This window comes from Chaetura pelagica, unplaced genomic scaffold (genome assembly GCF_000747805.2).
Source record: "Chaetura pelagica isolate M959 unplaced genomic scaffold, ChaPel_1.0 scaffold224, whole genome shotgun sequence".
NCBI lineage: Eukaryota > Metazoa > Chordata > Aves > Apodiformes > Apodidae > Chaetura > Chaetura pelagica.
The window spans coordinates 1845347-1867799 of NW_009953316.1; the positions used below are offsets into that span (position 1 = coordinate 1845347).

The 22453-nt window shown below is 44.9% G+C and overlaps 1 protein-coding gene across 1 annotated transcript in view; it reads left to right on the top strand.

The window, feature by feature from the left end:
* EXOC4 (exocyst complex component 4) overlaps positions 1-22453 on the top strand; it is a 390906-nt gene that overhangs the window by 269963 nt on the left and 98490 nt on the right. The window contains exon 11 of the mRNA XM_009998103.1: positions 21932-22151. Within this exon, the coding sequence (XP_009996405.1) occupies positions 21932-22151 (220 nt within the window). The remainder of the gene's footprint in view (positions 1-21931; positions 22152-22453) is intronic.

The following is a 22453-nucleotide window of genomic DNA, read 5'->3' on the forward strand; positions in this document are numbered from 1 at the left end:
TGTGTCCAGCTCTGGGCCCCTCACTGCAAGAAGGAGCTGGAGGTGCTGGAGCAGGTCCAGGGGAGACAACGAGGATGGGGAAGGGGCTGGAGGGAAAGGCTGATGAGGAGAGGCTGAGGGAGCTGGGCTTGTTCAGCCTGGAGAAGAGGAGGCTCAGGGGGGACCTTCTCACTCTCTACAACCACCTGAAGGGAGGTTGGAGGCAGGTGGGGTCGGGCTCTTTTTCCAGGCAACCAGGGACAGGACAAGAGGGCCTGGCCTGAAGCTGCTCCAGGGGAGGCTTAGGTTGGATATCAGGAAGCACTTCCTCATGGAAAGGGTGCTCAGACCTTGGGATGGGCTGCCCAGGGAAGTGGTGGAGGCACCATCCCTGGAGGTGTTCAAGGACAGGCTGGATGTGGCACTTGGTGCCCTGGTCTGGCTGATGTGGTGGTGTCAGGTCATGGGTTGGACTTGATGATCTGAAAGGTCTTTTCCAGCCTTGGTGATTCTGGGATTCTCTGTGCCCATCAGTTCTCATCTGTTGTCCAGGGTGGTGTGAAAGTATGCCCAGCTTTCATTTCCAAAATCAAAGGAACTTTCTAGCCTAGTGACGTAGGGATCTGCACAGGGAGGATGTAATTCTTGTCCATCCTCTAACTCTGGCTTGATTTTCATAGAATCATGGAAGGGTTTGGGTGGGAAGGGACCTTAAAGATCATCCAGTTCCAACCCCCCTGCATGGGCAGGGACACCTCCCACCAGACCAGGCTGCTCCAAGCCCCATCCAACCTGCCCTTCAACACTGCCAGGGATGGGGCAGCAACAGCTTCCCTGGGCAACCTGGGCCAGGCTCTCCCCACCCTCACAGCCCAGAATTGCTCCCTCACATCTCAGCTCCAGCTCCCTCTTCCAGCTGGAAACCCTTCCCCCTGCTCCCATCCCTCCCTGCCCTTGTCCCAAGCCCCTCCCCAGCTTTCCTGGAGCCCCTTCAGGCACTGGAAGCTGCTCTAAGGTCTCCCTGGAGCCTTCTCTTCTCCAGGCTCAACACCCCAACTCTCCCACCCTGGCTCCAGAGCAGAGCTGGTCCAGCCCTTGGATCACTAATGTGGTTTCACTCCCAGGAGGTCACTGCCAGAACAAAGTTCACCTCTTTGCTTCTAGCTCCACCTCTCTGCACACACTCAGTGCTGTGACCAACTGGCAACAGGAGCCAGGAGACATTGCAGGAGTTTGCTCGTTATGTGGCTCTGAAGCTGCTGTTTCTTGCACAAGGTGTGACATGTGCTCAAGGTTGGTGTGTTCTGTCACAAGTGTAGATTCTCAAAGGTAAAAGTTTGGGAGAAGGATCAGGACTCATGCATTTCTAAGGAACCAAGACTTCCTGTGATGGTTCCCTGCTGGTGAGGTGTTTTTGGACAAGTGCAGTGTTCTGAGAGGAGGTGCAGGGTCTTCCATGCTTCTGTCTTGGCTTTTTTTTCCTATTTTGGGCAGTGTTTGTATCTCTGCTGTGTGGGATTATTCTCTGGGTTCCATCCATTCACTAGTTTTTCTAAGAGTCATTAATTCCTAAGATGTTTTGAAAAACAGGTCAGTACTTGCTGCAGTTCCCAAGTATGGAAACTCATTCAGTGATTCATTTGAGCCATGTAGCAACACAGTGAAGGTCAGGAAGAGGTTCAAGGACCTTCATTTTTCCTTCTCCTTTGTTGAATGTGTGATGGTTTGGTCTTCATAAAAGTCTTTGTCTGCTGAAGAAGCCCTCATTGGGAAATAGATGTATCCTCTGCATCCCTGTAGCAGTTCATGAGGGCTTTGCTCAGTGTCAAGGGTGTATCTGTAATTGTGTATCACTCTGGTTGGAAAGACCTTCAAGATCATCAGGTCCATGTTCTGAAGTTCTTGTTGAGTCTGACATAGAAACCACTATCTAAACATCTTTCATAACAGAAGAAAAACCAAGCTGGTTGATGTCCTTGATCATGGTGAAGCAGCTTAAACACTTCTCCTGGATGTTGTTCAAAATGGTCTTCTCTGTTTTGGTGATCAGAAAAATAGCATCTGGTGGTTAAAACTAGATCACTTCATGACTGAGTTTTGGATTTGTTGGTTTGGTTTTTGAGGGTTTTTTTGCTGAGTGGAGGGAATATTGCTGGGGGTGGTACAGAGAGTTTTATGCAACCTTTGAAAGAAAGGGTCTTCAAGGGCCAGTGAAAAACATCACACACAGGTGGACCTGTCACTGGCAGTGAGAAGGTGAGACTGCTAGAGTGGCTTTCCAAGCAATAAATAGGTTTTCCCTTTATTGAAATAATTTTTTATAAATTATTTTCCCAGGTTTTGTTATTTCATTGTGGTTTATCTCTGGAGAGGTTGAAAACAGAGGGCAAGAGAGTGACTAATTAGAGAAGAATATTTTTAGACTTATCAAGCTGTACATGGCTGCTTTCACATTTTGCTTGATCCATGAATTAGAATAGGAAAAGCACAGCCCCAGCTGGGTTTAAATACATATTTGTTGAGTTTCCTCTTAATTTCTATTTCCAAGGCTTGTTTCTCCCTGTGCAAACTGGCAGCTGCTGGAAACACACCTCACAAAGTCCCAGTCCTGCTTCCTTGGGCTGTGATGGCAAAGCAGTTTTGGTGAAAAGGAGCAATTTAAGGGGCCACAACAAACTAACAAAGTAGTTTTCTGATGATTGTTTTCTTCAGTCATTAGGTCAGCTTGTCCTGGTTTGGTTGAAACAGTTGTTGGGACAGCGGGACAGGCTGCCCAGGGAGGTGGTGGAGTCACCATCCCTGGAAGTGTTTAAAAGAAATGTAGATATTGTGCTTAGTGACATGATCTAAGCACTGAATGGGTAGATCAGGTTATGGGAGGGGGATTTAGGTGATGGTTGGACTTGATCTTCAAAGTCCCTTCCAAACAGGGAGATTCTATTCTGTGATTTCCAGAGCCCAGTCCTGAAGGGATGACCTTGGTGTTGCTGCTCTTGCTGCACCAGTCGTGGGAGCCCCGTGGTAGGAGTGAATTTTGGGTCTCCCAAAATTAGGCAGGTGCTGCAGTCCTTTTGTTTCCATCTTTTTCAAATAGCCTTTCAAATCAGATCTGAAATTTAGCCAAGTGCTGAGAAGACATTTTTGGTTTTCCCGAGGTGTGTCAGCTCTCATCAGCAAGGAAGAATTAATCTTATGATCCCTTTTTGCTCAGGCAGTGGAATCATGGAGGGAAACAGCTTTTGTCCTGGGTGTACCTTTTCTTGTGTGATTTCAATCATCCCCTTTTTTCATGCACTCAATTTTGGGTTCCTCAGTTCTTTAAGGTCACGGAAAAAGGAGGTGAAAGAAGTGAGCAGCAAGAGGGATCAAATATGAAGGACATTATTATTCTTCAATTAAGTTCTCTTGATTTCATTCAGACACAACTCCACTGTCAACACAAGGCTTTGTAAATCCAGAGAGTGGTGAGGATTCATTTGGATTGAGATCAAGTGTCAGGGCCTCTTTAATGTTGGATGCATCTTCCATTGAGCTATGAATCTGTTACCTTCAAATGTACCATCCTGTGATCCTCAGGTAGGGATGAATGAAATGGATAAAGAAATGCAGAAGGTTTTCTTTCCTGTTGCTTTCAGCCAAAACAGAAACCAAATCCATTCTGATTTTTTTTCTTAGGGAACTGAGAGATCTGTCACAGCTCCAGGATTCACAGTTTTAGGCTGATTTCCCTAATTGGGTCTTCAACTTCTGCAGTTTTGGGGGGTTTTTTTGCAAGTGTTGTTTGTTTGTTGTGTTGTTTTACTGTTTTGGTTTTTTAGAAGAGCATCCTTGAGCTATGTGGGGCTTCAGTTTTCAGCTACTTTTGTTAAATACTGGTAAGCCCTTTGTGGAGAAGGCAGGAAAAGCTGCCAATGGTCTCCTTACAGCATTGTTACTCTGCTGCTCTGGTATATTCTGTATTTTCTATCTCCTCAGCCTCTCAGAGATCCAACATCATGTCCCTTTAATAGCTCTGTTGGTTTAATACCCACTGTCTGCAGGACTGTGTTTTGTGCTGGTTGCTGGGATGGAGGCTTTCAATGATGAATAGGTTGTTTCTTTCTCCCATTTATATCATTGTGCAGCTTTGCCTTGGGATAAATTCAGGGATACCTCTCACAGCTGATGGATCTGTTGGGAAAAACAAAGGCACTAAATACCTACATCTCTTCATCAATCCCTTTCTCCTTACTCTCTTACGTGTTTTTTTCTCTGTGGTCACCACCAAGAAGTCAATGTTGTATTGTCAGTCTGTTAGTTCTCCTTTTCCATTGCTTTGTGTCCTCTTTTTTCCCCACTTTTGCTTCTATTTAATACTCTGACTGCAAAGTGCTTGTCTCCCAAATCATATGCTCAGCTATTAAAGATAAGCTGATCTGTAGCTACTTGGGTAGAGCCTATCTCAAAGCAAGTGAGTTGGTGATACAAAAAAAGTACATATCAACCAGAGAATACATAGAATTGGCAGAATCTTGCATTTATTGAAAGTTTTATGCAGGCCTGTCTGCTGCTGCATGTGTACCCTGCTTTGCTATCTGTGCAATTATGATTCTGTTGATAAGTGTACGTGTGTGTAAATATATATAGAGAGAGGAACTGAGAAGAGACTAAACTGAAGCTATTATTTCATCAGGGGCTGAATGCTGCATGCTAATGTTAAGGGGGGAAAAACCAAGGAGAAGAAAACTATTGGATTCCTCTTTCCAGTCCCCTCTTTCCCCTCTGCCTGAGCAATATGGCACAGTTTGTGACTCCATCTGGAGAGCTGACAGCCCAGCCTGGCTGTAATAAAGCTTTCAGCCTTCTTCCCAAAGTCTGTAATTAAATGACATCACAGAGCCTTAAATGCATCTGCTGTAAAAGTCAGAAGGCTAAAACATCCCATTAAAGAGAGGAGAGTGGTAGAGGAGCTCCAGTGTGGAACTGCTCCAGGAAAGCTGTTTTAAACCTTCTTGGGCATTGTAGGAAGAGTTGTAGGCTGGTAAGTGTGTTGCTGGTTCCAGGGGTTTAAGACCCAAAATCTAGTTTTCAGAGAAGTCTGTTGTGCTCAGGGAACCACGGTGGTGTTTATTGATGTGTAATATGTGTGTGTCTGTCATCTCTGCATGCTTATTTTGAGCAGGATTTATGGGGGTTGTGTTTTATAGATACTCTTTGGGCAGTGGTCCAAGGAGACTAATAATTTCTGTGTGGGTGCTAAAGGGGTGAAACTGCAGAAGAATGAAAGTGTGAATTAATAGAGATACTTTATTTACAAAGCCTGAGATGCAGAAATAAGCACTATGAAATGGTGATGAGTGATGAAATGTTTTCTCTTGAGGAATTTTTGTGGACTTCATAACTAAGGAAATGCATTTTAAGAGTAGATTGCTTTTAACTTGATGTTGCCTCCTAGACAGATAAATTAATAAAAATATATATGTAAACCCCCCCTACAACATGGACTGTCAAATTCAGGCATCCCATTGGAAGGATTCCCTATCAAAGTGTCCTAATTTCCATGTAAAAACTTGTGGGTTTTTTTTTTTAACTTCTGGTCCTCAGGTCACCCGAGAATGAAGTTTTTATTCTCTCTTCACTTTTTAATTAGGGATATTGATTCTACAGCTGTAATTTCTAAGCTGCTCTTAAGTGGAAGATACCTACCATATTTTTGAACCATCTTGGAGCTGGGCAGATAAAGTTTCTATGCAAAGATCAAGCAGGTTTGTGGACTTGTAAGATAAAAACAACATCTGCTGAGTAGGAAGGAGTTGCTTTATCATGCAGGAGGATTTCTGGCCATAGCTGCCCTTTAAGTTTGAAACACCCAAGGCTTTCACCTTAGCCTGAGTCAGCATTTTTATGCCCATTTTCTTTGGTGTCCAATTTACCTGAGGTTCTAGAGACACAGCACTGAAGTAAAGAAGGACATCAGAAATAGGTTCAGTAGCCATGTCCACAGCTCTACTGTTCTGAAGTATTTAATCATGTGCTTTTTCTGTCCAACTACTCACTTCCTGAGCTGCTTCTCTTTCTAAACTGTCTTTTCTTTTCCTGCTTGATTAATTGGATACAGCCCTGGTCCAAGATGGGTTGAGCTCACCCTTCCCCACCACGTTGAGGTGATGGGTCCAACTGCAGGAAGAGCTTTAGGTGTCCCACTTTAGGTGGGACAACTGCAGATCCTGTGCAGATAAAGACCTGCAGTTGTGAGAAAAGGAGGTTGCAAATCAGAAGAGATCTTAAGCTGCTTTGCAGAGTGTGAAGTGAAGATTTCAGTTGAGCTTAAGTATGTATGACATCTATTTTATGCCCAAAACTAGGGCAGATGCTCTGTCTGGTTTCACTGGGGAAATGATCCCTTATGACTCAAATTTTTAAGAAGGAAAAAACCAAAACAAAACAGGAAACCCCAGGAGCTGCAAATATAAGAACAGATAAGGTTGTCCTTATTTGCATCAAAAAGGGGTAATCCACTCATTGAGTTATCTTGTATTTTGGCTGTCTGGGCACCCTGCAGGCTTGTGACAGGGATGTGGTCATTTAAAATACATGGTCTGAGGAGATGGGATGTTCAGAGGGCTGACTGTCCTTCAGAGCTCAGGTTCTTGGGGGTTGTCTAGTCTGAAGAAAAGGAGGCTGAGAGGAGACCTTATCACCCTCTACAGCTGCCTGAAAGGAGGTTGTAGGGAGATGGGTGTTGGTCTCTTCTTCCAAGCAAATAATGACAGGACCAGAGGAAATGGCTCAGGTTGCACCAGGGGAGGGTTTACGTTGGGTATCAGGAAGAATTTCTATACTGGAAGGGTGGTCAGGCACTGGAGCAGCCTTCCCAGGGGGGTGGTGGAGTCACCATCCCTGCAGGTTTTCAAAAGCCTTGTAGATGTGGTACTTCAGGACAAGCTCTAGTGGGCAAGGTTTTTCTGGGGTTTTTTGGGTTTGGTTTTTTTGTGTGTGTTGATGGTTGAACTCAGTGATCTGAGAGGTCCTTAGAGGTCCTTTCCAGCCATGAAGACTCTGTGATTCTTTGGATCAGGCAGTGCCAACCCAGGAAGGATTTGGGTGTATGTTGAAGAACAGGGTCTGTATAGAAAACAAATCTTGCTAAATTGGAAATAGTGATGAAATACAAAAACCAGGTTGTGATTCAAAAGCAGCAAACAAAAGGGACAAAGCAGCAGTTCCACACACTGGGAGAGGATCTACATGTGGGTGGACAATGCCTTGTCCTTTAAAAAAGAGGACAAGTCCAAGTCCTGCTGGGATGTTCTTGTGTTGGCTTGGATCTCCAAGACACACAGCAGTTCTCTGCCTTCTTCAACAGTGTCTTCTGCTCATAGGCCTTGTGGGATGGACTTGCATTAACATCACCAAGGAATCTGGGAGGGAGAGTGATGGTTTGTGTCTTCTTTTTTGTTTTCTAATCTTTATGCCTATGGAAGTCAACTTGAACCCGTGAGGTGAACCCTAAAGGAAAGCAGATACAAAAGAAATAAGCCCATTTTTTAATTCCTCTAATTTTTTTATTGATTTTCTTCAGGTCTGACTAATTCTTTCATGTTTATGAGAGGCTGTCTTGGAGACCTGGAGAGCTGTGAAGCTCAGCTGTGGTGCTGTGTGCATAAACCTAAAAGCAATGTCTATTTTAGGGTAAATACTAAAGGAACAAATCCTGATAACACAGGCTTTTTTTTTTCCTTACTCATGTCTGATCTAAACTCACATCTCCTCTTACTTCTAATGGCTGGGGAGAATGAGTGGGATTATTTTTGGTGTGGTTTGTGCTTCACTCATGAATTTTGAAGGTCCAAGGAAGGTCCAAGGCCTGTGGAAGATGTGACAGATGGCAGAAGTGTTTTCTTCCACTTGTTTGTTTTGTTTTGCCTATGAAAGCAGTAGAGTTGCTAACAAGATATCATCTTAGAGATGTTATGGCCATTGTTGTTCTCTACTAGTGGGCTGCAGCCTACCTGGCTTCTCTGGGTCTGCACTACTTTGCACAGACCAAACATCATTGAATGATTCAGCCTGGGAGACAGAATTCTGTGGTTTAGGAGGATAAAAACTAATTAAGTGCATGGACACATCCCCTTCCCAGAGTTTTAAGTGGTTCCACTAAGCTGAAATGAAACAGTGAGAAGGAGCATCCCAAGACCTGGCCCCTCCACACCCCTTGGCCTGGATTAACACGTACCAGGGGGGTGGAAAAAAAGACATCTTCAAGCTTTCCATGTCAGGATTGCAGCATCAGAGTGCTTTGATGTGTGTATCTTCAAATGCAAGTGGTGATCTGGGGCATTTTAGTTGATATTTTGCCCAGAAAGCTTCATTCCCTACTTTCTGTAGTAGGGCTCTTTTATGTTTCCTTGCACGTGACACTTAAAATCTGTATATTCTGAGAATGTGTTTCTCTCCAGGAACAAAAATGGCATGATACATTTAGAATAATAAGAAATTGTTGGCAGCATTCAAGTCCAATTCACACTGTTAGAAGAAGAAGATGAAATGCAGGAGACTAAGATGATTCACAAAGGCTGGCAGAGTTAGGGGCAGGTATTAGGAGTCTGATTCCTGGTGCATTTTTTAGCAATGCAGGAAAACAAAATTCTTGGAAGAAACCCAACATGAACCTGCTGCAACATTCAGCCTATCTTTGAAGCTGCAGAATCTGCATTGCTACATTTCCCATAGTTATACAGGTATTTTTTTTTCCTGGTTAGGGCAATTGAAAAAAAAAAAACAAACCCTGAGAGTTGTAAGAAGAGAATATGAAGAAACTGAGCACAATTTATTAGGCCACAAAAGGAGGATTTGATATCAGAAGAGCAGAATTATATTTTGTATGATTGCTATTGAATTATTTCATCATGGTTCTCAGTATTTATTTCCATTTATTTCATTTTCCCAAGCTCATTGGACTTGCTCTGAGATTGTTCACACCTTGGAGGACTATAAAGATGAACATGGGGCTTTGTTTAGAAGGTGAATTTTGATTGCAGACTGGGAGGACTCATGCCCCTGGTGCTGAATGGAACATCCTCCAAGCACAATAAATGCCTGGTTTTTGCCATCCCTGACAGAAGGTCCCAAGCTTTGTGTTGACCCTGTGATAGTGGAACTGGAGCTGGGCTAATAGGAGCTGGTGAGGACTCATTGCTGGGTTTTGAGAGATAGTTAAGAGTTAATTAAGCAGCTTCCTGGCTCATGAGGATGCAAATACTAAGATTTTGAGTGTAACACCCATCAGAGAACACTTTCTTGCTGGGAAGTTGAGATACCAGAAAGCTGCCATCCCATTTCAAGTGGAGTGGTGCTGGCTGGCAGGGCAGGGTGGGAACACCAGGGATGAAAGCCTGTTTTAGCAGCCCATCTGGTGCAGATCCTTAATTAAATGAGTGTCATTCCCATGTAGGCAGAAAGAGGAGTTTCCCCATCCTTGCTGCAATTCTGGGCACGTTTCAGAGGAGAGCTGGGTGAAGAAATTGTTCCTAATATTCAGTCTCAGCTTCCCCTGAAGCAACTTGAGGTTGTTTCCCCTTGATCCATCACTTGTTCTTTCAGAGAAGAGACCGACCCCCCTTGCTCCAACTTCCTTTCAGGGAGCTGGAGAGAGTGAGAAGGTCTCACCTCAGCCTTCTCTTGTGATAATGTAACCTGTGCATTTGCAAGCATTGATTTATAAAATAAAATCCTAAAATATGTGGGGCTGGAAAGGACCTTTAAAGGTCATCTCGTCCAGCCCCCCTGCAGTGCACAGGGACCTTTTAGCCTAGATCAGGTTGCTCAGAACCTCATCAAGCCTGACCTTGAATGTCCCCAAGGTTGGGGCCTCCTCCACCTCTCTGGGCAACCTGTTCCAGTGCTTTACCACCCTTACTGTAAAAAACTTCTTCCTAATTCTCAAAATGTGGCTCCTTTGGTTGGATAGTCTGCAATGGTGGGTCCTTCTGTGCCTTAGGCTGTTCTTACAGCCCCATCTTATTCTGTGTTTACAGAACTGAATGCTTTGCTGATCTTAAGTAATCACCTGATTATAAAACTGACACACACATGAACATAAAATGCTGTGTACCAGGGTCAGAAAACAGTTTCCCCAGTGGCAATACAGCCCTTACATGTTTCTACTGTGTTTTACAACAGTTTCACTCATTTTATTAGGCTCCTGAATCTGTGGTTCATCAGGATAACTCTGTGGCCAGAAAACTGATTTATTTTTTTCCTTCAGTCATAGGAAAAGTGGCTCCACCCTGGCTCAAACCAGGGTGCTGGGCTGAAGTCATTCTCTGTCATTTCAGCTTTTAGGATCAAGAGTTGAAAAAAAAAAGTCACACAGAAATGGGACTACACAGGGAATTAGTTTTAACTAGTTAAATTAGTTTGATTCGGAAGAATGTAACTCCTGGTGCTGGAGCTTCTTTGGGACATTGAAGCAAATACCCTCACTCTTTTGAGAAGAGGAATGAGATCCCTACTGGTGGTACAGCATCCAATTTGTCCCAGTTTGCTGCCTCCAGAAGCCCAGCATTGTTGCTCAGCTCTGTTATGATGCAAATCCATTTTCCTCATGAGCTTGGACCAGACTCTGGCTGCCAAATGAGGTGGATGATCAGAAGCAATTCAGATACCTGCTTTTCATCTGTATTTACTCTGGAAGCTGCTTCTCTTCTTTTCCCCAGACTCATCCTGCAAGCTTCTCTCCTTGTAAAACGAGCCCACTGAGCCTCATCTCAGCCCTTCAGAGAAACTGGGGAAATGCAGAAATCATGATGTATCTTCAAGGGCACGTGATAAACTCTCTGTCTTCTTCTTCTTCCAGCAGCTCTGGCTCTGCAGACACAAGATGTGCACACAGTGATGGCTGCAGCCTGGAGCCCAGCTGGTTCTTCAATCACTTTTTCTTGCCTTCCTAAATAGCACTATTAACATGCCCCAATTGAGTGAAGTTTTTTCTGCCAAGTTGCTAATGAATGTGATTAGGTTGAAGCTGCTCGTGGCTTTAATGTCACCTGGCTTGATTTGTCATCTAGATCTCAAAAGTGCAGTATCTTTATGCTGGCAGCTCTTTATGTACCAGCTCATTGCCTGCCTGTGCAAATAGCTGGAACAGTATCCCAGGCACAGGCACACTGGGTGCCAGGGCTGGGGCAGGAATCCTGCCAAGCTTTCCTCTCTGGTGTCACACACACGAGGTCAGTGGGAAAGTGAACTAATCGTGCTTAGATTTTACTCTAATGTTTGTATGCTTGATTACCTGGCTGTCTTTGAGTGAATTGTATTGTGTGTATTTGGACAGGGAGCTGCTTGGAAGAGCCCAGGGCAGAGCCACAGAGATGCTGGAGGGAGGGGAACATCTCCCTGCTGAGGAAAGGCTGAGGGAGCTGGGTCTGTTGGGCTTGGAGAAGAGGAGACTGAGGGGCCACCTCATCCATGGGCACAAACATGTTCAGGGCAGTGTCAGGAGGACAGAGCCAGGCCAGATGATCCTTGAGGTCCCTTCCAGCCTGGGCTTCTACAATTCTATGTCTGCTTCATAATTTCAGTGTGATTGAGTATGGTTAAAACTCAGCTCAACTCAATAACATCTCAGGTCAACTCTGCTCTACATGAAAATCAGCAGGGATCCCTTTGTGTTTCCTTTAAGTTACTTTCAGACATAGAGGAAAAAATGGCCTTGATTTGCATTATTTGATCCCTTCATTGCCAAATGTCAGGAGCTGAATTAGCTGTAGTATCTGAAGTCTCCTTGGAGGCCCCTCTGGGTCAGATGGAGAAGCACCAGAGGCACTAACACATCCTTTTATTGGAGTTCAATTTATTAATGATCTCCCCGGGGCTCTCAAACCAACATCTTTCCCCACTTTGCAGTTCTCTTTGTGGAGTAACAGGTATTTATTGTGACAGGCTGAGGAGGAGCAAGAATCTTCAAAAGAGGTTTCATATTTATTTACTCATTGCCCCTAATCTTGACTTGGCCCAAAGCTTGTTGTGTTTGTCCTTAGAAGTGGGAAAGAACAGGGAGAGATTCTTCCTACTGCAGAATTTGGTTACTCCCTGATCAGTAAGAAACAGAATAATTTAGAAAAGATTATAATGTACTTAATGACTATGTTTTTGCCCCTCAAGCCAAGACCATAAAATTATTATCCTTATTAAAGAGCTCTAAAGTTCCTTGCTTAAAGTGGCTCAGCACATTAATACTTCCCTCCTTTTGGTGCAGCCACCCCCCTGTTCTCTACAATCATGTGTTTCTGGGTCCTGGTACCCTCTGGGCATTGCTGTTCATGCCAGGTTGGGAGGAAAACTCATCATCCTACCAAATTGAGTTGTTATCTTTGGTGATGATCATAGAATTGCAGAGTGGTTTGGGTTGGAAAGGACCTTCAAGATCATCCAGTTCCAACCCCCCTGCATGGGCAGGGACACCTCCCACCAGACCAGGCTGCTCCAAGCCCCATCCAACCTGCCCTTCAACACTGCCAGGGATGGGGCAGCCACAGCTTCTCTGGGCAACCTGGGCCAGGGTCTCACCACCCTCACACTAAAGAATTTCCTCCTAATGTCTAATTTAACCTCCCTCCATCAAGATTTAAGCCATCACCCCTTCCCCTCTCACTATAATCCCCTGTCCCAAGCCCCTCCCCAGCTTTCCTCGAGCCCCTTCAGGCACTGCAAGCTACTCTAAGGTCTCCCTGGAGCCTTCTCTTCTCCAGGCTCAACACCCCAACTCTCCCAGCCTGGCTCCAGAGCAGAGCTGCTCCAGCCCTCCCAGCATTTCCGGGGCCTCCTCTGGTCTCTCTCCAACAGCTCCATGTCCTTCCTGTGTTGGGGATCCCAGAGGTGACCCTGTCACCCTGCTGGTGACAGCCCAGGACAGGGTGGTTTTTGGGCTGCCAGTGCAGCCAGAGGGTGAACACGCCAGCCCAGGACACAGGTGGTTTCTGGGCTCCAGCACATGGTGCCAGCTCATGTTGAGCTTCTCATCCACCATCACCCCCAGGTCCTTCTCCTCAGGGCTGTTATCAATCCACCCAACCTAAATCTGTTCATGGATGTACATACCATGGGATGCAATGCCCAAGTCTGGTGTCTACAGCAGCTCCACCAAACCCTGACACTTCATGCCCCTGGAGTGACAATCTCTTGCTTTGGGCTTTTCATTTGCCCCGATGCTGTTTTTCCTGGAGTGACCCCTGATGGAGCTGATGGGCTGGAGCCCTGATCCACACACCAGAGGCTCATCACTCAGTGGGATGATAATGAAAGATCCCACCATCTGCCTGCTCATTTAGTGGCCTGTCAGCACCAGGCAAATAGGAACTAAGTGGCTTGACAGACACGGAGCCAGTGACTCAACTGTTTCCTCTCTGACTGGGGAGAGCAGGGGAGCAGAGAGGGGCAGCAAAGCTCATCTGATGGTGCCTCTTGGAAAGGCACCACAATCTGCCAAATGCCAAATTCATGGGCATTGAGACCCTCCTGCTGGCAGTTGTTCCTCCCTCCTGTCCCCTCCCAAGCCATCCTTGCCTTTGGATTACAAATCATTACAGCACAAGCTACTAAAAAACAGTTTGCATAAAGATGGTGCCCATTTATAAAGCTGTCACTGCAGCTACTCTATTAATAGAGCCATTTTAAAGATTTATAGTCAGCATATGTCACGTTTTACAGGGGCCAGATTGAGAGCTGGGAGGTTTTGAGCACCAAGAAGGTGCCACCAGATCAGATTTAAAAATAATATGAGTAATAAGTGAATTTTTACAAAGCTGTTGTGCTCAGGACAGAATGTGAACTTGAAGGAGGGGGGAGGTATCATTGCATTTCAGTGGTGGCCAACAAACTGAATGTGATGTGGCATTAAAGGGAAGAGGATTTAATAATACAAAAAGCTAAACTTCATCTTTCAGCTCAGTCTGGAGAACAGGATGACATTGTACCCTGGTTCTCTGAACATCTTTATTGATGCATGATGCTAAAGTGTCTTACAGGCATTTAATAAAACCTCACAATATTTCTATGTGATGGGCAGGAATTCTTTTAGAATTGATTATCAAGATTGTTTAAAATGATGATGCTTTTTAGCCAGGCTGGATATATTTCCTGCTTTGCACAGTGCCAAACACAGCCAGTAGGAGTGAAATCCTCTGACCTGCTGTAGTTCCCTGGGAAATAAAACATCTCCCTTACCTTTTCTAGTAAGTTAGAAAGAGAATCAGTGGGATCCTACAGGTTTTGCTTTGTTTCATGGGCAGAAAAGTGTCTCTTAAGTGTCCATGTACCCTGGGTTCATGTAAAATAAATATAGTGCTGAACTTAGAGAGAAAAAGAGATTGACCTTCATTAGTACATTTATCTTCTGGCTTCTGCAGGGTGGGATTCAAATTACAAATGGATCAACAGTGGGTAATTTAGTTCAGTGGTCATTTTGGATCATCATCTCCATCATGAAGCAATCTGGGGAGCTTTGAGGTGACTGGCAGGCTTTGCTCCATGTCAGCCTAGTTTTGGGCCTCTACCTTCTGGTTTTAGTGAGCAGGATGGAGAGATATGGGGGTGCAGCTTCTGAAGAGCAAAGGGGCAGCTGGTGGATGAGCTGTGTTTGCTGAGTGGGGTGTCAACTTGAAATAGGTCAAATAATAGAATCATGGAATGGTTTGGGTTGGAAGGGACCTTCAAGATCATCTAGATCCAACCCCCTACATGGGCAGGGACACCTCCCAGCAGCCCAGGCTGCTCCAAGCCCCATCCAACCTGCCCTTCAACACCCCCAGGGATGGGGCAGCCACAGCTTCTCTGGGCAACCTGGGCCAAGGTCTCCCCACCCTCACAGCACAGAATTTCTCCCTCACATCTCAGCTCCAGCTCCCTCTTCCAGTTTGAAACCAGAGGTTGGAAGGGGCCTAGATGATTTGCTGTTCTGTCAGTAACCAGTGTCCAATTCAAAGGATTCGTGACATTTCATCAGTTTTCTTTGCCTTTTGTAAGTTCACCAAGAGGTTCATTCCAGGTACTTGTATGTTTGATGACAAAGATAGAGGGAAAAGAGCAGTTTAGGATCATATGAAAATTAAACAAGCAAATATGTATATTTGGGCTGAATGTCTGTAAAAATGTTCTTAATAAGGTTGTGGGATATTTCTATTTTTTTGCTGTCCATACAAGTCTTTGAGGAGGGAATTTCAGAGCATTTATCATCATCATGAAGGGAAGGAGCAGTCAGTGTTGTGCTCTGTCAGTTCCTTTTACTGATGTTTTAGAAGACATCTGATCATGAGAAGACAGAGGAGAGTCTAGGGAAGGGGAGAGCTGGAAGTTTCTAAATCAATCTATAGAGCTTTTCTAGGTGTTATGGTTTTTATTGCACACTTCCAGCCTGGGTAAGACAGTCCTCACAGCCAGTTCAGTTGTGAGTTAGAATGAATTACATTTTCTGAAATCATTAGCCTTTTTTTTTTCTTCTTTTTCTTTTTCTTTTTTTTTTTTTCTTTAATCCAAATGACTCTGATTTACAAGAAGATACTTCATTTTCCTGAAAGTGCTTTTCTGGCTAAGGGGAGTGCTTAACTGCAGCTGCAAATCACCTCAAATGCTATTGTAGGAGGCTAAAGCAAGTGAAGAGTTGTGCATCATTTTGAAAATGCAGGTTCTGAATTCAAGATAAGATGCAGATTTCTTTTTTTTTTTTCCCCTCCCTGGCTTCTGTCTTCAAGAACTCCATCCTGGCCAGGCATCTCATCAAAGTGTCCTTCAGAGCAGTGACATCTCTATGAGCTTTGTTGGGATTCCAGGCACTTCCCACAGTGGCCATTATCCAAAATCCTGGTGTCACCCCCCCCAGCTCTGCATTTTTATTCAGATGAAACATTTTTGGCATTGGGCAGGTCTGACATGTTGAGCAGTGATGTTGAATAAATGTCATTGCTCAGTGTTAGGGGACTTGTCTATCCTGAATGTTCCACCTGGCTCATTCTCTCACATTTAGGGAATTCACCCCATGGTGTGTCAACCTTTTCTAGGTGTTTTTTTTCAGGTTTTGTGTGCTGGGAAGAGATGATTTTCAATGTGGTTGTTGATCCTGCTTCAAAAACCCTACTGAATTACAACTGAAAGGTTCTTTTTGGAGTAGAATAATGGGAGCAAATGGGAAGTGAATCAAAGTTGTTCCTCCAAGGCCTTCTTTATGGCCCCTTTTTACAGGGAGCTGTATCTCAAATGTCACTCTTTGGAGAGTAAAAGGAAAGTAATAGGGTATAAAAGGGCTCAGTGACACAGGCTGTCACCATTGCACTGGTTTTTAATTGAGGTTTCTTTGGCCACTTGGATTTATGCACATGCAGGTATGTCCAAAATGAATTTAAAGAATCATGTCTGGTTGTTCCTTGATGTCCAGCTTAATTCAAATGCAAAAAATGTTTTCTCCTCTTTGATTTTTACACATTTCTAAGTGTGTTGTTGGCCAGAATGTGATTTCTTGTCATGCATACCAGTTCCCACACAGACCTAAGCATTGATCTTCAGGGTATCCACGGGCCAACTTGCTTTTTTGGGCATGTTAATAGTTAGATGGAAAGCTTGCATGAGTAAAATGGGAACAGTTCTTGAAAGTACTCTTAGAATTCTTTTTCTTTAGATGCTGTTAACTATCTTTTCATCATAAAGATTGGATTATGTTTGAATAAGCCAACCAGCAGTATTTGGAATTTAAATAAATAAATAGCACAGAGTGTGACTGTGAATGGATGTGTCTGCCAAGGAGAAAATAAGAGAATATCTGTTAGGTCTTTAGTTCCACCCAGTACTTCCCATTTCAAAGACTTCAGTTTCTTACAATTTGCTGGTCTTTCCTTGCCAACTGGGGCTAGATATTTATATATATATTTTTAGAAAGATGTATCTAAAATACTTGTTCTTTCTGAGAATGAGGAGGAGAAGTATACATGGTGCATGTTGGCAAATTCCAGTGACCTTTTCTTTGGCTGGAAATCTGCATCTTCACATCTCTCAGTGAGAAGAAGTGTTGTGGGCAGGATGTGCCTTTTGCCACCCCCCTGAAAATACACCAGAGTTTGGCTTAGTGACACACCTTTGAGGAAGGGTAGTGCTCTTGCTCTCCTAAGAGGCTTCCAGTTTGGAGCAGTTGAAGCTCCTGCTGGGCATAATTCTGCCCAGAGTTAACCAGGACCAAGTCAAGGGCAAAGACCTCACCAAGGTGCTGGTCCCCTTGCAGGGTTTGTTGGGCTCCTGGACCTGTTGGGCTCCAGCTGCCTGGAGGAGGATGCTTCTTGATTCAAGTGCCAAGGAGAAGGGAGGAACGTAGGATGAACAAGGCAAAAGAAGAGAACTGGGGGCTGGATTCCCACCATCAGAAGGGAGATGGAAGAAATGAGAAGGCAGGAAGAAGGAAGCTTGGAAATGTTGCCGACAGCCCCGAGGGGCTTTTCATCAGAGGAGACAGTGATGGGACAAAGGGTGATGGTTTTAAACTGAGAGAGGGGAGATTTAGGTGAGATATGAGGAAGAAATTCTTCACTCTAAGGGTGGTGAGGAACTGGGATGGGTTGCCATGGGAGGTTGTTGATGCCCCATCCCTGGAGGTTTTTAAGGCCAGGTTGGAGGAGGTTTTGTGCAACCTGGTCTAGTGGTTCCCTGCTCATGGCAGGGGGGTTGGAACTTGGTGATCTTTAAGGTCCTTTCCAACCTTAATGATTCCATGATTCTATGAAATTATACCACAATGTCATGCCCAGCAGGCCAAATTTAGGTGACACAAGCAACTCCAATCATTGCTTTTCCAAACTTGTCAGTGTTTGACTTAAGAAATACAGAAAATTAACATTTCCCATGAGATCAATCTGTTTTTAATGGCATTCTGAATAATCCTCCCAATAGACAACACGTGGGGTGCACCATGTAACGTGCTAGAAGGCTTCTTGGTGCAAATCTGCCCTCCATCTCTGTCTGGAGCCTCGTGGTGCTTTCTTGGACACCTCGCTCCTGTGTTTCCTCTTGGTGGGGTGAAGGTTGGAGTTACACAGTGGTTTCCTCAGGTGCTTCATTTGCAGATGTGGGACTTATCCTGGCCAGTGAAGACATGGTGAGGTCATCCTTGAACCACAGCAGTTCATAGTAAATGGTACCCCAGTCATCCTTCTTTTAGGCTGGACTAAGTGGTGATGTTCTTGTACCATTGGAGTATCAAGTTTATGAACTCTTAGAGCTGTTCCCTACTCCACTAGAAGCCCTGACATCCATAATACATTTTTCTTTACCTTTTCTCTGCTTCCATTTCCTTTGGTGGAGATTTTCTGATTAATGAAGACTTCAGAGATAGTCTATTTTTCATTACCATTATCATTTAATCAAGCTATCCTTGAACATTCAAACTTAAGGTCTCTCATCCGTGTCATCTAGTCCTCCATGCTGTGCAGTTTCATTCTTAATAGCTTTTTCTTGATATCAACTTTAAATCTGCTTTCCTAAGCTCTTGATCATTTTGTTCTTTATCACAAGTGTTGCTGAGCACTCACAAAATCCCCTCTCAGAGACCCTGCTATCTAGCAGCCTGCTTGTGCCTGTGATTGCTTTATGGTTTGTGTCAAGTAAAATAGGGAAATATTTGTGATCCTTCCCAGCAATAATCCAAGCATTGTTGTCTGGTTTATGCCAAGAAATTAAAGCTTATTATGACATGTCAAGCACCAGGAGTTAGTTCTCTCATCAAGGTAAAGTTTGCTGGAGATTAAGGCACAAGGCTTTAGGAGAGATTTGAAGTGGTGATTAATGCCAGGTACTGGGAATCAAAAATCCTTTATTACCCCTTTCACTTGCACTGACCTTTCCTAAAGCCTCACACCAGCAATTTAGTTTCTGGTGTAGGAAACACTTAGAAACACCATCAAGCTATTGTGGAATAAGGAGTTGCTGTAGGTCAGCACTTCTGAGCTCTAAGAGTTTGCTGCTAGTTTCTACACAGCCATTCTCCTTCTAGAAGTTGGGTGGGTTGGTTTTTTTTTCCATGTCTCTTGGTTCAGCCATTTTTAAGCCTGTGCTGGATTTGAAAGTGTTTCAAGCTGTTCCCTTCACTTCACTGAAAGCTGCTCCTTTCAAATTCACTCTGCTCTGCCTCCCCTTTCCCATCCAGAAGAGGAATCATGGTGTTTGGCTGCATGGGGCAGATGTTGGAAGAGAATTCACTGTTGTTATTTTTTTGGAGAGCTCTGTGCATCAAAAGTGCTGTGTAAATGAGCTGATAAAGGAAGAATGGCAAATTTCTTGGCAGACATGAGAAGATATGGCAAGTTGAATATGGCCCCATCAACTTTGTCACAGTGTCCTTAGGGCAATGGCCTTCAGGCCTTATGGCCATCACAAGTGGTCATCACATGAAGCTGGTGAAGGACCTAGAGATGATGTCCTGTGAGGAGAGGCTGAGGGAACTGGGATTGTTTAGTTTGGGGAAGAGGAGGCTGAAGGGGAGACCTCACTGCTCTCCACAGCCTGGTTGTAGGGAGGTGGGATTTGGCCTCTTCTCCCAAATGAACAACAACAGGACTAGAGGAAATAGCCTGAAGCTGCACCAGGGGAGGTTTAGACCAGCTAGTCTATTAGGAAGAATTTATTAATTGAAAGAGTTGTCAGTCACTGGATCAGGCTGCCCAGGAAGGTGGTGGAGTCACCGTGCCTGGAGGTTTTCAAGAAACATCTAGACATGGCAGTTCAGGACATGCTGTAATGGGTGTGGTGGCTGTAGTTGTGTTGTTTGGTTGGTGTGTTTTCTTTGGGGTTGGTTGGGTTGGTTTTGTTTATTTGGGAGTTTTTTGCTGGTTTTCTTTGTGGTTGGTTTTTTTCCTCCTGGGTGGACAATTGGACTTGGTGATCTCAGAGGTCTTTTCCAGCTATGACAATTCTGTGACACGAGGCCTGTTTTTTTGTGGTGTCTCTGCTGTCTTCCCAGATGACTCCACTGTTGCCCTCTTTGATAAAGCCCATTCACATTATCCATCTGTGAAAGCCAAGGGATCAAACTGCCACCCTTTGCTCTTCTCTCTGTGCCACATCTCTCTTTGGAGAGGCAATCTGCAAATAGAACTGCAAATGGGTCCCTGCACAGGAACATGAGCTGCATCAGCCCAGATGGGTCACTCCAGACTGATGGAGTCAACACCACAGAGGCTTTATGGAGCAAATTGTTGAGATCTGAAGGAAATCCTGCTGCTAAAATCAACAGGAGCTCCTCAGTCAGTCCTCTGAAGTTCAGCCTCCTCTGGGGTGCTGGACATGGAGGAAGTAAATTAAGAGGCAATTAAGGAGACCTCATTGAAGTCTTGGGGTAATGGTTAGTAGGAAGGCACCTCTAATAAATGCTAAGCACACTGGGACTGTTGAAGATGTCTGAATTGCAAAAAGAGGCTTTCTTAGTGAGGAAGAGGTGGCCTTCAGGGTGCAGAGGGTGTTGCTGTTTATTTTGGGAGATCCAAAGGCAAGTACTTGATTCTGCTGCTGCTCTGTAAAGCAATGATTAAAGCAATCCCAGCCTGTCCAGGAGTGAAATGAAACTGTAAAAGATAGTAAGGCACTTGCATGAAGAGGATGGACCTGCTAGAGCCATAAAAAGGGTCAGTGAGGTGGAACACCTCTATATGGAGAGATGAAACTGTAAAGGATGAGGCACTTGCATGCATTGATGAAGAGGATGGACCTGCTGGAGCCATAAAACTGGTCAGTGAGGTGGAACACCTCTATATGGAGACAAGGCTGAGGGAGTTGGAGGTGTTCACCCTGGAGAAGAAAAGGCTCTGGGGATACTTCATAGCAGCCTTTCAATACTTTAAGGGGGCCTGTAAGAAAGATGGGTAGAAACTTTTTGCCAGGGATTGTGGTGAGTGATGGATGATGGTTTTAAACTGAAGGAAGGGAGATTTAAACTGGATACAAAGAAGACATTTTTTACACTGAGGGTGGTGAGACCCTGGCCCAGGTTGCCCAGAGAAGCTGTGGCTGCCCCATCCCTGGCAGTGTTGAAGGGCAGGTTGGATGGGGCTTGGAGCAGCCTGCTCTGGTGGGAGGTGTCCCTGCCCATGCAGGGGGGTTGGATCTAGATGATCTTTCAGGTCCCTTTTAACCCAGCCATTCTGTGGTTCAATGATTATACCTCCAGATCCTCATTTTCCAATCATTTTGGTACGTACAATTTTGAAAGGAAGAAGAATTTCTGGAAGAACCTCCTATGTGTTAAACAGATGGCCTCACTGAGATAAAGATATTTTGCAGGAGGAGATGGCAAGCATTTTGGGTTAAAATATTCCCAGAACCAGCATGCTGTTCTGAGTATGCAGGAATGGGATCCTGGGATGAAACAATAACTTACAATAAAAATATAGCATCATACAGACATGCATAATGCAGTATGATCTCCACATAATGCATATGCATTGCTTTTTTCAGCCCATGTCTCTAGGCTTTTAAGCTGGAATATCCTGCTGTTCATTTTAGAGATGAGGAACCCACCTGTGGGCATCAAGTGGCCAGCACCAGAAGGAAGTTGGCCTTCTCCAAGGGCTTTCTGGCATCCTGAATGTTGTGTGGGAGTTGTATTTTTTTTAAAAAAAGAGGTTTTTCCAGTCTGTCTCCAGTAGAGCAGCCAGTGTTTTTTTGGAGAAATAATCACAAATCATGCCCAGGTTGTAGATTTTCACCAATTCCCCATTGGGTCTGTTCTTCTCCAGCTGTGAAGGGTTGGTCTCACCAGCTGTTGGCATTTAATGTGTGTGGGGGGGGGTTTGTAGGCTGCTCTACCCTCCTCATGCCCCGCGTTGGTGCAGGCTGTAGCTGTTCCTCCACAGCTGGTGCTTGGCTCTGAGCTGGAGGAATGGCCGAGGCAACACTAAAGCATTTCAAGTCATGACATGGTGTTTTTTCCCCTTCTGTTTCCCAGATTCATCCAGGAGATAGAGCATGCCATGGAGCTGGGCCCCACCAAGCAGTGTCCGCTCCGCGAGTTCCTCACCATGTACATCAAGAACATCTTCCTCAACCAGGTCCTGGCTGAGATCAATAAAGAGATTGAAGGTGTCACCAAGGCATCTGATCCCCTGAAAATACTGGCTAATGCAGATACCATGAAGGTCCTGGGTGTGCAGAGGCCTCTGCTGCAGGTAGGAGCTGAGGGATCTGCCAAGGCATCCCTGATTGTGTCTGTCCATGACCTGGATGTATGTCCAATAAGGAAACATGTGGACCTGCTCACGTGGGTCCAGAGGAGCATCCGGTTGATGATCCTGGATGGAGCAGCTCTGCTCTGGAGCCAGGCTGGGAGAGTTGGGGTGTTGAGCCTGGAGAAGAGAAGGCTCCAGGGAGACCTTAGAGCAGCTTCCAGTGCCTGAAGGGGCTCCAGGAAAGCTGGGGAGGGGCTTGGGACAAGGGCAGGGAGGGATGGGATGAGGGGGAAGGATGAAAA